This window comes from Barbus barbus (assembly GCF_936440315.1).
Source record: "Barbus barbus genome assembly, chromosome: 2".
In the NCBI taxonomy this organism is placed as follows: domain Eukaryota; kingdom Metazoa; phylum Chordata; class Actinopteri; order Cypriniformes; family Cyprinidae; genus Barbus; species Barbus barbus.
The window spans coordinates 39,348,622-39,361,357 of NC_136730.1; the positions used below are offsets into that span (position 1 = coordinate 39,348,622).

At 37.1% G+C, this 12,736-nt stretch overlaps 2 protein-coding genes across 2 annotated transcripts; both read left to right on the top strand.

Annotated features, from left to right (window-relative positions):
- Nucleotides 1-997: 997 nt before the first annotated feature.
- On the top strand, nucleotides 998-3,696 carry LOC306883457 (fibroblast growth factor 19-like). The gene is made up of 3 exons (XM_079438735.1): nucleotides 998-1,259; nucleotides 2,085-2,188; nucleotides 3,166-3,696. The coding sequence occupies exons 1-3, from the start codon at nucleotides 1,058-1,060 to the stop codon at nucleotides 3,490-3,492; spliced, it is 633 nt and encodes a 210-aa protein (XP_079294861.1). The 5' UTR covers nucleotides 998-1,057; the 3' UTR covers nucleotides 3,493-3,696.
- A 1,428-nt stretch (nucleotides 3,697-5,124) lies between these two features.
- LOC306883466 (protein LTO1 homolog) lies at nucleotides 5,125-7,455 on the top strand. Its single transcript, XM_079438748.1, has 5 exons — nucleotides 5,125-5,237; nucleotides 5,327-5,432; nucleotides 6,376-6,446; nucleotides 6,535-6,652; nucleotides 6,770-7,455. Exons 1-5 carry the CDS (start codon nucleotides 5,179-5,181, stop codon nucleotides 6,839-6,841), a joined length of 426 nt encoding a protein of 141 aa, XP_079294874.1. The 5' UTR covers nucleotides 5,125-5,178; the 3' UTR covers nucleotides 6,842-7,455.
- The last annotated feature ends 5,281 nt before the right edge of the window (nucleotides 7,456-12,736 follow it).

A 12,736-nucleotide genomic window follows, 5' to 3' on the forward strand; every position in this document is an offset into this window, starting at 1 on the left:
AAAACAAAAAAATCGTATGGTGCAACAAAATTGCCAAAAGTGCAGCGATTATAGAGCGGCATCTAGCGATCACTGCAGGGAAGTGGAATTGCAAGAAACCTGCAAAGGCTGTTTGGTGAGAACACATTGCAGGGAAATGGTCACATATCTGTAAAGACTTAGCTATATATGCTACGTTGATTCAGATAAAAATATCTAATTAAGATTTTTTTTTTTTTTAATGCAAGATTAACCGCATGTCTACAATGAAAAGCACATAGGTCATTTTCAGCATTTACATGAATGGGAATATTTACTCAAAATTACTCTTTAAATTCTGTGTAAATCCAGCGGACTCGGCAATTCACAAAATAGGCACAATACGCAAAAAATAAATAAACAAAACAGAGCAAATGTGTTATAGTAGGTTAAGTCTACAGACTGCGCATGTTAAATTAAACAGATTCACACTTTTTTCCGAATTAACTATGGGTGAATACCCCCCCCCCCCCCCCATCTAATTATTCAAAAATAGCCTACGTTGAAAATGCAAATGCGATCTTCAAAACGCTCAAAAAAAAACCTATAGGCTAAATTCATTAAATGAAATTATTGAGAAAGAGAGAGAAAAAAAGAAACGCTAGCTGGCATAATCTGGCATGCTATTTTTTAACATCTTAAAAATTAGCTTTTTTCCAACATATTAATATTTGATAAAATATGATTTTAATGCACTTCGACTGACACTGACTCCTCGACATATCTCTCTGAGAGAAATGGGTAAGTTATTCGGTAGTATGCATGACAGAGAAGCATTATAATAAAACAATAACAGGATAAAATTGGATCATTTATTCTGTCTTCGTCTGTTGGATGTCCAGCGGGGGTGTGTACCCTGTTCTCAGAACTGCCAAAGAGGGGAAATGCTTATCGATTGATCCGATAAGAGGACAATTTAAAGGCCAGTTGCAGACCTTGCGCCAAAACAGAGCAATTAAAAGGAGACAGGGTGTGCAGGATTCATATCAGAACAAGACAGCTTATAGGCTAATTAGCCTACTATAGATAAAAGTTAATAATGCTCCTCTTACTCTTTGTCACTGTTTGTGGAAGTAGCATCGGCGTGGAGAGCCTCCCGTTGCCCGACTCTGGTCCACATTTGGCAAATGACTGGGGAGAAGCAGTCCGGCTCCGACACCTGTATGCAGCCAGGCACGGTTTACATCTGCAAATAAACCCAGACGGGGAAATAAGCGGATCGTACATGCAAAGCTCGGACAGTAAGTAACAGTCATGTCATAGCTACTATCTCAGCGCTTATCACGTATATGGGTCAATGACAAATAAGGATGTCCGAGATGATATAGAGGAAATATCTTTTAAAATACAATTTAAAACACGTGTCGATTTCTTAGAAGTGTATTTTTGAAATGTATACTGATTTCAAATATATGTATTAAACATATAGGCTATACCACAAAAATGTCAAGCGGTGTAACCATCAAGTAAAAAAGCACGTGCGCACAACTGAATCATTACGTTCTTTCTGATTTATGGTTTTCGTTCTGAAAAGATGAATAATATATATATATATATTTTTTAAGATAATAGCCTAATGCACGATTATAAAAACTACCTGTGTTTTAACTGATTTTCAGCTTTTCAACTTTTTTTTCTTTATTAGCCTACAATCTGCAGTTACAACACCTAAACATGTTTGACTTTAAACTTTATAAACATTTTTTTTTTTTGAAAGGGTGAAATTAAATCACCTTTTCTATGGATTGCACTATTATTATTATTATTATTTTGACTCTCTAACCCACTGGTGGATGTAATGCATCATTATATTATTCTGCAACATGCACTATGCTTTTTCGGTGCTACGCAATTTGAGGCAAATATTAGGCCTAGAATTGCGACTGGAAGTTAAATGAAGTTGACGAGCATCTTTTATTTCTATAATCCTATTTATGTCAAACCCGTATTTTTGAGACATTTTCCGACCAATAATGTTTAAATGCAGAGTTTAGAGCTTTTATTTTAAGCGCAAACAATCTGTATTTGTATTGCCTTCAATAAAAACCGTGTTTTGTTTCTTTAAGGTTTGGTTGAGATACGACCGGTGGATACGGGCTATGTTGCCATTAAAGGTGTGGCAAGCTCCCGATTTCTCTGCATGGACAGAATGGGAAAACTGTATGGATCGGTAGGTTTCTCAATCAGATGCAACAGAATGTATTGTTATAAAACAGTCTTTTATTAACTTCTATTAACAGTTCTATTGAGAAGCATATACCCGAAGAACCCTATACTGAAATATTTGTGTTGAGGGTTTAAGGTCATGCTGGTGCATGATTTAGGCTCCTGCTCATAAGATAATGCCCATTATTTCAAAAACAGTAGAGTTCAAGTATCCTATGCCAGAGGTCAACTGAGGCTACAAGTTTGGACATTTTCTAAAACTCTTCTTTTTTTTTTTTTTGCACAGTGACATCCATATTGCGATAATTTAATTCTTAGAGAGTGCACCTTTGGCACTCTGCCACCAATCATAATACAAACTACACACATTCGTCAGAGATAACCTTGCTGTGCTAAGGTCACCTCATAATGTCCTTTATGACTGCGGAAGTGTAGACAAGCCGATTTCGCCACAGACATTTAGCTTTATTGACATTGTGTTCTGGTCATGGGTTCATTACTCCCATCTGACATTATAACCAAGAACATTATTTTAGGACAAGGAGAAACATCATGCATATAACTCCAAAATGAATAAATGTTTTCAAGAGTAAATGTTAGATACTGAACTGATATTTATAACAGCTGCCAAGCCAATTAAAACAACTGATCACAAATTATTAATAGTGCAAATATGACTTTGAGAGTACTTGACTGCTCAATTTACTTGACTGACCAGAACAACACACAAAAATGATTCTCACAAAAATGTCCAAATACACCGATTTGAGTGGTGTCATTGCAGCAACCTTTGCCCACGGCAGGGTATGTTTGCATAGCTAAAACCTCATTGAAAAGAAACAGCAATAACAACCTTGACCTCTCCATGTGGTGCGCAAACAGCTTTCAAAAAACTTAAAACACATGCAGGTTGATGAGACATTCATATTGTGGTTCTTTGCATAAATTTGTGTTTTTTCATGCTTTTGGTTTTGTTTGCAGCACACTTACACTAAGGAGGACTGCTCTTTTTTGGAACGCATCATGCCAGATGGCTACAACATCTACATCTCAAGCAAACATGGAACCCTTGTGAATTTGGGTGGTGCAAAAAGCAAGTTGAACAGTAACGACGGGAATGCTGCATCTCAGTTCCTTCCCATGGTCAACACACTTTCTCAGGAACCTACCAACAAACTTTCAGGGGAGCAGCGTTTTTCTGTTGACCCTGAACAGGACCATCAGTTGGGCCTTGAAATAGACAGCATGGACCCTTTTGGAAAGATCTCTCAAATTGTGATCCAGAGTCCCAGTTTCAACAAAAGATGAGAAGTGAACAATCACTTGTGGATGTTCTAAGGAAACGACCCAGAGGTCAAGAAACAAAAGACTGCATAAAATCAGTCCTGAACCAGAGCACAGGGCCAGACTTTCAGAAAGAGAAAATGCTAGAAAGTCCAGTGAAAGCAACCTGCACACTGGACACAGTCACTGGACAAATGTAGTGTTATAGACTGGAAACAAAAACAAAATCACTCCAAATGTTGAAGATTGTTGTATGATCAACCATAATGGTGCATCACCTGCAGCTTGAATTTATTTATTTTTTCCATGTGTCCTTGCTTTGTAATTATTGTTTAAAACTTTAGTTAATACAGTATTTACTAGCCTAGAATGCACTGTAAAAACATATTTTGTTTACCTTTTTCGTTTTGTATTTCATAAATATACAACTATTTGTTCTTTCTGAAAGAGGAAGGAGATGTAATAAGATGAAATGTAATAAATGATATGCTAAATGTGGTTAAATAGTTTTCTTAAATGCCTGTGGACAAAATCTACAGTAAATCACAACTGACAAGTGCTTCATTCTTAAATATAAGCAGCAGCCGTTCATCTTTCATTGCCAGAAAAACAAAAACAAGATATTTTATTCTTTATATTGTTGACTGCATGGTACTTCCACACAATACTGATGCACTGTAAAGATGTGTGGGCCTAAAAAATATACAGCGTGTCCTTGCATGATACCCTGCATGATAACATTTGCAATATTGACAAGAACGTTTTTATAAAATTGTGGCTCCCTCTACTGGCATAGTATTTAGTTGCATTTTGAGATAATGCTGTTATATGTAATACACACTAGTGCCTCAACCTTAAGATATGTGGCAAACAAGCAAAGTAGACTAGGCCTACATGTATTAATGCATTGAATGTTTTAAAAGTTTTTTTCAGTACAGTAAATGAATAGTAGTGTACAGTAAATGAATGAAAACATATAAAAATACATTTTCTAAAATTGAAGTAGCAATGCTTGAAGCCATGCCGGGTACAGTTTACAAATCACTCATTTTTATTTGCAAAATTAGACATTTGATTTAGCTTAGTGAAGTATAGGCTACTGACACGATTTATACCTAGCCTTGATGGTTATCAAATGTTATTATGCAAACATAATATGTGGCAGTTTTGTGACTTTATGCTCTAATCGTTTCCAAGGTGCTGGTAGATATTTGTCTCATAATTGGTCAAGTTAACATGGGTCCACTTATTGTAACAGTGTTAGGCTACAACCTCACTGCCTGATTTCCCGAGCCAGCTAGCATGCTAGCATGTCACAGGAACAGTTTGTTTTCACAATCAGACAAGAAGAATAACTATGTATTCTCAATTAATGAGGAGTAAGAAAATCTTACCTGTTGAATTATGACACCGGAAGAAAGAGGGATTTGGTCCTCAGTGTAGCTTTGAATGTAAATAAAGTTAAAACGAAGGTAAATGAAACATGTAAGTATGATTAAATGACATGTTCTGCCAATTCAAGTTTCAGTTTGTAATAAATGTGCCACCTCACTTTATTTTGATCAAGCATGAAACTTGCTTTGGTTTACTTTCCCTTCCAGAAGAGGGCGCCTGTAAACCATGTAAACATCAGGACAACTGCAACGAAGAAGAACGATTCCGGAAGTTAGTATCCATCAGGGACAGAAAACCGAATCCTTTCATTGTAAAATGGCTTTTGTGTCCAGCACTGATGATTTATTTGACTCCATTATCATGGCCGATGACAGGTAAAATCAGCACGTCCTTTATAAACGTATCTTAGTGTGTGTTTCGTTCAGTGTAAATGCTGCAGTATTTAGCTTCCCTCTTGTTTTAGGTTTCATGATGAAGGGTATCAGGAAGGGTTTGAGGAGGGGACTCGCCAGGGAACCATGGAGGGCAGAAACCACGGGCTGCTACACGGAGCCAAACTCGGCGCAGAGGTGATGGACTGAGACACACATGATGCCAGATTCACTTCGTGTAGATTAAAGACAGATAATCTGGCTTTCCATTTGAACGATACCAGTGTCTTTACAGGTTTCACATCTTTTCAGTTGGCTGGAGTTTATAACCATTCTTCTTGAATAATGTGAGGAGCAGCTTTCTGGAAAAGCAGCGTCAGGTTTTTTTGCTGTTGTGTTGTTACAATGACTTCCAGATTGTGGGGCCTCACGTCTGAACACACAGTTGACATGAATGACAGCATTGTCATCATGCATAAAAGATTTTTAGCAGCATTTATTATTATTAATAATAATAATTTTACTACTACTACTACTAATATATTATGAATTGTGGTTACTATTTCGTTTGCTTTCTCTGTCTGTTGTTGTTATTAAAATAATTGAGAACCATGAAACTTATTTAAAAGTGTGTACAGAGCATGGAATATGTGACCCTGGAACACAAAACCAGTCATAAGGGTCAATTTGTTTGAAATTAAGATTTATACATCATGTGAAGGCTGAATAAAGCTTTCCATTGATGTATGGTTTATTAGGATCGGACAATATTTGGCTGAGATACGACTATTTGAAAATCTGGAATCTGAGGGTGCAAAAAAACAATCAAAATATTGAGAAAATCGCCTTTAAAGTTGTCCAAATTAAGTTCTTAGCAATGCATGTTGCTGATCAAAAATTAAGTTTTGATATATTTACAGTAGGAAATTTACTAAATCTAATATTCTAATGATTTTTGGCGTAATTTTGACCCATACAGTGTATTGTTTGCTATTGCTACAAATATACCTGTGCAACTTAAGACCGATTTTGTGGTCCAGGGTCACATATATAGCCTACACTTTCAAGTGTACTATTTACTTTTAGTAAGCTTTTTAAACTATGTAAACTCATGAAACATCTGATCTGCTGTGTTTTTCAGGTTTCTTTTTATTATGGATTTGCCCTTGCATGGAAATGTCTCCTTCAAAACAGTAGTGATGTTAAAGCAAGGTATGTTCTTTAACGCATAACAAACACTGCTTTTCATCCGTAGTAGTAAGATTATTTCTCTCGCTGCTAAATTTCGCTCTACTTCTAGAAAAAAGCTAAAAGCTATGGAATCTTTGATTGGATTGATCCAAAACTTTCCATATGAGGATCCTCAGTATGAGAAACTTCAAGAGGATATGGAAAGGGTGCGTGCCAAGTTTAGACAGGTAATGTCATCAAACATGCCCCATCATCTCGTTATTAAAATGCAAACTGTTTCTAATTGGTTATTTTAACTTTTAATCATCAAAATACTACCTGCCTAATACATTTCACCTCTACAGGTGTGCTCTTTACTGAACGTGGCAACAGACTTTAAAGAATATGTGAGTGGATCAACAGGAATGTCATTCTGAGGGGACAAGAGCCTTACAGCAGCCATGGCAAACTCAGAGCGCCTCCTGTGAGAACGATATGATGATCTTCTGCAGACAGACAGTCCTGATGAGGGGGTTTGTGGTGTTCACATGCCGTGTGGACACTCTCACTGGACTCGTAAGGCAGAATTCTGGAACAGGTCTTTAAACTGAATTCTAGAAAACAGAGTGGAAAAGTTTGAGTGGTATTCTTTTAAAGTGAGATCAACAGGGGTGAAATAGCAATGGCAGTGATTTGAGTTAATTTAATATACAAGACAAGCCAAAGCCACAGTCTTCATGAGAATGTTCCATCTTCCAAGAATTTTAACCCTTCTCTGTGTGGATTTCTACGAAGAAAATGACTATGAACACCATCTTGTGGTGAATTTGGGAGAAAGGGTCTCCCATTAGGTGGCACCGCCTGCTGGTAAACTGCAAGTACTGCAGAATTGTTACTTGTAAAATCAGTATTAAACTGGATATAAGCAGCACAGACAGTTTTGCAATAAAGTTTTACATTGTACATACAGTTTTTGACTCTTAAAATGCTTCATTGGTAAGTCCATGTCTATAATAAGAGACATTTCAGAATAAAATGACTTGCATTCATTATTTTGAGTCTTCTCATATTTTATTGTTAATGATAATAACAAAGATATTTTTTATTAATGCTTATGTTGATGTTGCATGTTGTTTGTCCTTTATTTCAATTCATCATACATCTATTAGATATTTTATTATATAATTTCGAGCTAGTGATAGTGATTTGACATTGCACCTCTGCCATTTGCAGAATTCCCATTTACCCCTAGTTAGTCTTAGCTAACCAGCTCTGAATCCTAAGAAATTCCTCTCCTGGGTTCCTCGGTGCTTTTTCATGGGTGGTCAGCAGAGTCTCCTGACAGATAGTTTTCCAACTCTCTCCTGGGCCCAGAATGGGGACAGTTGCTGTGGCCGCAACAATGCTGTAGCGGGGCCCGTGCGAGAGGCCAGGGGGCTGCACGACGCACTCTGGTTTTGTTCCGCTCCCTTCACACTTGAAGTCTGAGGTGCAGATCAGAATTCAGGCATACAGGAGTTGGCAGCATATTAGAGGGTGTTTCTAGAGATGGCAGCTGGTCTACGCTGTGGGCAGCAGCAGGTAAACACTAGGCCCGTTGGCGGCACCATCTGAGCCCTGACAGATAAAACCCTGCTCTTCCCTGAAGACCTCCAGTCAGCCGCTACTTTGGTCATTTTGTGCTGGTGGAGTCATACAAAGTTTGGTTTAGGCATTAAATGGAAGCCATGACTACATATATTACACAGTAATGGGAAATGAATATTAGACACAAAATTAGTTAAAAATAACATCAAACCAAGTGTCATTTGCAAATAGATGATGTTAGAGCTTTTCTTTGAATTGACTTTGAGTCATTTTTGCTTTACAAGAAGTGGCGCTGAAGTTATTTTAAAGGATGTGGTGGAATAGTCAGTTCACTTCAAGTTCACTCAGATGTAGCTCTTCTCACTAAATATAGATATGTAAATCCTCGCAGCCTCAAAGTGTCACAAGATCTATTGATTTATCATCTACATCTAATGCTCTTGTTCTTTAAAATAAACCCATCTTGGTTTGTAATTTTGGCAACCTATGAATGATTATAATGCATTTTTAATTGTGGTTTAACTTTTTAGAGACATTGCATGTTAAAGAAATTATCCACAATAAATACAATAAAATGATCATAATTTACTCATAATCTGTCATTCAAAACATATAGAAGATATATTTTCAAAGTTCACATATTTTCTTATCTAGAAGAAAGTCATTCGATTTGGAATAACATGATTCAATTTTCTACATACTTTTGGTGCCACTGTATATTATGTTCAATAAATTGTATCATCCAAAAATGTTAAATTCTGCCATCAGTTACTCATCCTCCGTCATTCCAAAATTGTATGAAAGAAGATATTTTGGGTTTGAAGCAACACTGGGTCCCACTGACTTTCAGTTCTCATTCAAATTTGATATTTTTATCTTAAGAAGAAAGTCAGTCACACACACAGGTTTTGATCAGCCTGAGGACGAGTAAATGATGACAGAATGTTAATTTTTGGGTGAATTATCCCTTTAATGTTTTCATATTGTGATCTCATGTAAAGTCCATGTGTGAGAGTCAGGTGTCTCTTTATTATTTGTTTGATCCATAAATGATACATCATCTTTTTCAGATATTGTGTGTGTGAGCGAGAGAGCGAGGGGGGGACTAATTCCAAATGCAGAACAGAAGAACATGAACTTGGGGGGTGTAAGACAGAGGGCTGAGTCTGTGAAAGAGAGTTAGAGGAGCAATGTTTCTTTGGTTTCCTTTCACTTGTGGAACAGAGTGGATGGGGCCAGCGAAAGGGAGGGAGGCCGAGAAAATGAAGCAGGACGCTGGAAGGTTTCAGAAAATGTTCAGGAATTTCAGGAGCAGGTGGCGAGTGGTGACATGAAAGGAGGACGTGACAAATGCAACCGACGGGCACTTGAAAAAAAAGGCCTCAAGTTGAATGGTGGCATAGTATCTCCCTTTTTTGCCTTGGTGCCTCATACCCCCCACTCTTTCCCTCACACACACACACACACACACACAAGCTCCAATCTCAGCATTGAGCTGCTCGCTTCCTCGCATGGTTCATGATGTGGATGATAAATGCGCAATTCCTATTCACAGCACAGACAAGAAAGGTTCAGCCACTTCACTCAGATGAGGGGGGGGGGGGGGGGGGGGGGGGCAGCATGTGGTCATGAGGGAGGCTGGTTGAGTTTTGGCCAGCGGTCATATACTGTATATGCTGATATAATATTTCAGTTCTGATGTAGTGATCTCAACTGACAACTCAAATCTTCACTGTCATATCTGTAACACTGATCAGATACATTGTAGTCCTGGAATATGATCATCAGTGTTTTGAAATTGAATGATGTTTGAAAAAAAGGTCAAAACTGTGAATCAAATATTTGGTCAAAATAATCATATTTGTAAAAGATATATTAAAAAATATTATTACAGGGGTCATGAACTGAGAAACCAAAATTCCCTTGATATTTTGACATATGAGAGGTTACAAAAACATCCTGTAAGGATTCTCCTGTAGGATCTTCTTGTATCGTAGTGGTTTTTTAATTTATTTCTTTTTTTCACTAACCATCCGTCAAAATACCATTTTTTTGTGTGTTCTGCAGAAGAAATAAATTCCATATAGGTTTGGAAAGAGACTTGATGATCACAGAATTTAAATTTTTCAGTGATCTATTCCCTTAAGCCTTACTTTATATATGAGTGTTGTCTTATTAGATCAAACCTTGACATTTATTGTAAAGAAAGACAGCATGAGGGCACTTTTCAAGCCAAAAATAAATAAGCAATATAATAATAATGTTTAAAATGAAGACAAAAATTATTTGGCACTTTGGTTGCATCTGAAATTGCACACTAGCAGTATATGAACAGAGTACTGTGTCTGGATTTTCAGTATTCATAAAACAGTGGGCAAAAATTCTCTGAATGACCTATTATTTCCGGAGAGATTCTAAAGTGTGCATCCAATGGACACTTGTTAAAACACGTTCACAGTTATAATGAACTATACCTGGGATTACTCTGCTTGGACACCTGACTGAACTTGAGGAGAGTCTGAATTCACATTAATATACTAGCATACTATTCTTCTTCTGTCATATAATGATATGGTAAATATACTGTAGTATGCGTAAGCTTTCCGGTAGCTCAAACAATAGAGCACGGCACTAGTAACTCCAAGGTCATATCATAAGTTTCCAGAGAAACCAAGAACTAATAAAATGTATACCTTGAATGTAATGTAAGTTGCTTTGGATAAAAGTGTCTGCCAAATGCATAAACTAAAGAGTTGTATGCTAGTACATAGAATTCAGTCACTGTCTAGCTGACCAGAATTTTGTAACAATCCTGCACACCTAGATTAGCTGGTTTGGGTATGTTTAATTAGGGATATAGCAAAATTCTTCAGGATCTTGGCCGTCCAGGAGCCGTATTCAACACATCTTCTAAAATCGCCTTGGCACTAGTTGGTTATGGTTGGTTAATAAGAAAAGTTAGTTCTGACAATCTCTAGATTAATTTGTTTCCTGGTGCCATCTGGGTTTTTTGTTGTTGTTGCTGAATGCAAAATTACATTTATACATTGGTCATAAATTTCCAAATACTTTTTGGGACCACTCTATGGATTCTGCGTCATTTTTATGCCTACATCAAAAGTCTACTTACTTTGATCCAAAGCGCACAACTTGCTTGTTACAGTACTCAATATAACATCTTCAAATTAAATGTCTTGCTCAAAAGTAGAATGGTGATATCTCTATATTTTGTTTTTTATCAAGACCTACATATGCACTTTTCACATGTGAACAGTTCAGCTGTTGTATGTCAGATCTTGGAAAGGCAAACCTTCGAAAGGTAGCACTTTAGCCTTTGGAACAGTGTGTATGAGGGGAGCAATGTTGCTCCTTCCTCTGAAACCGCAGACACTGAGATGCCAAAAGCCAAAGACACAGTATTATCTCAAACCTCAGTCAGTAGCGAAGGTGCGTGAAATAGTCCGAGTTCTTTCTTTCTTGCAGTCTCCTGACTGATGCTTGCTGGCCCGTCTGCAGTGTGTTTCAAAACAGAACATCAAAGACTGTCTGTTGGGGATGCCAGATAATACTTTGACAATAAAAGAAGGGTATCACCTGCTTGATACATGAGGGAACAGCGTTTATTTACTCAACAGACCAATCCTTTCTCACCTCAGCAAGGTTCAACATTCACTTCCTCTGAAAATGTTGTTATTTTCAGAATCTGTTTTAGCCGTACACATCAGTTCCTGCTTAATTAATACTTAGTGCATCTAAAGGTTTTTAAGCAAAAACAAGAACAACCTGTTTTCAGCTGCTCTTTTTTGGAGGCATGTGATACTAAGCAACTGCTGATGTATTTCATGTTTAAGCATTTCATTTTATAGTTTTACATGTGCCATAGGTGAATTTAAATCAATTGGGCAATTTTAATATTCAGTGTTTCTTTTGTACGCATTTTTAATTCAGAAAATTAGGATAATTTTATAGACATATAAGGATAGACACTGAAAGTATGTAATTGTATTGATACAAAAACAGATATTTTCAAAAATATATATTTTTTTTGCAGGTTTGAAATATGAGGTTGAGGTAATGATGATCATTTTTGAACATTTTGCAAGCAATGCAAGCTCAATAAAAATATAAATCACGCGAGACAAGTGGTTTTTGAAGCTCAAGTTTTATTCTAGTTAACCTCATGTCTAAGATGGGTCAGCAAGATTGTGCATTTCAGACCAGTGACCGGTTTTTGAACCATAAAACAAAACAAAATCAAACCATGACATTGTATTTCAGGATCAACACATTTTGATCCTTGGGAATGAATACCATATTGAACTAAAAGACATTACAGGTTTGTTTACAACAGAATCGAGACATAAGGCCAAGCTTTTATGGTGTGGGGATGGGAGGATGCAGTCAATCATTTCTCAGTTTCCCCTAAACACATTCAAGAGAAAAGCTTGGGACCTCCACAGTCTCTTTTCCTCGATTGCATGACAGTCTCTTGGTGTGTGTGTATCAGTATACATGCTAGTTTTCATCATTCAGTTGTATTTTTGTTTCCACCTTGAGGTAAAATAGATTCCTGATACTACAGAGGATAATATATCCGTGTCCCCTGGGTCCTGAATCACCTCTTCCATCATTCCTAGCTTATCGCCGCATCTCTTTCAGCAAATCATGTCGTAGACTCAATGCAAACATATAGCAGCACCATGTCAAAGGATAAAGGGAGTGAACTAACCAACCAACAAACAACC

What these genes read in the sequence shown, in the direction of transcription:
- LOC306883457 (XM_079438735.1), top strand. Translation starts at nt 1,058, where the DNA reads ATGCTCCTCTTACTCTTTGTCACTGTTTGTGGAAGTAGCATCGGCGTG. An exon ending in GTACATGCAAAGCTCGGACA is followed by an intron (nt 1,260 to 2,084) that starts GTAAGTAACAGT and finishes TGTTTCTTTAAG; the next exon opens with GTTTGGTTGAGATACGACCG. An exon ending in TGGGAAAACTGTATGGATCG is followed by an intron (nt 2,189 to 3,165) that starts GTAGGTTTCTCA and finishes TTTTGTTTGCAG; the next exon opens with CACACTTACACTAAGGAGGA.
- LOC306883466 (XM_079438748.1), top strand. Translation starts at nt 5,179, where the DNA reads ATGGCTTTTGTGTCCAGCACTGATGATTTATTTGACTCCATTATCATG. An exon ending in AGTAGTGATGTTAAAGCAAG is followed by an intron (nt 6,447 to 6,534) that starts GTATGTTCTTTA and finishes CTCTACTTCTAG; the next exon opens with AAAAAAGCTAAAAGCTATGG. An exon ending in TGCGTGCCAAGTTTAGACAG is followed by an intron (nt 6,653 to 6,769) that starts GTAATGTCATCA and finishes TCACCTCTACAG; the next exon opens with GTGTGCTCTTTACTGAACGT.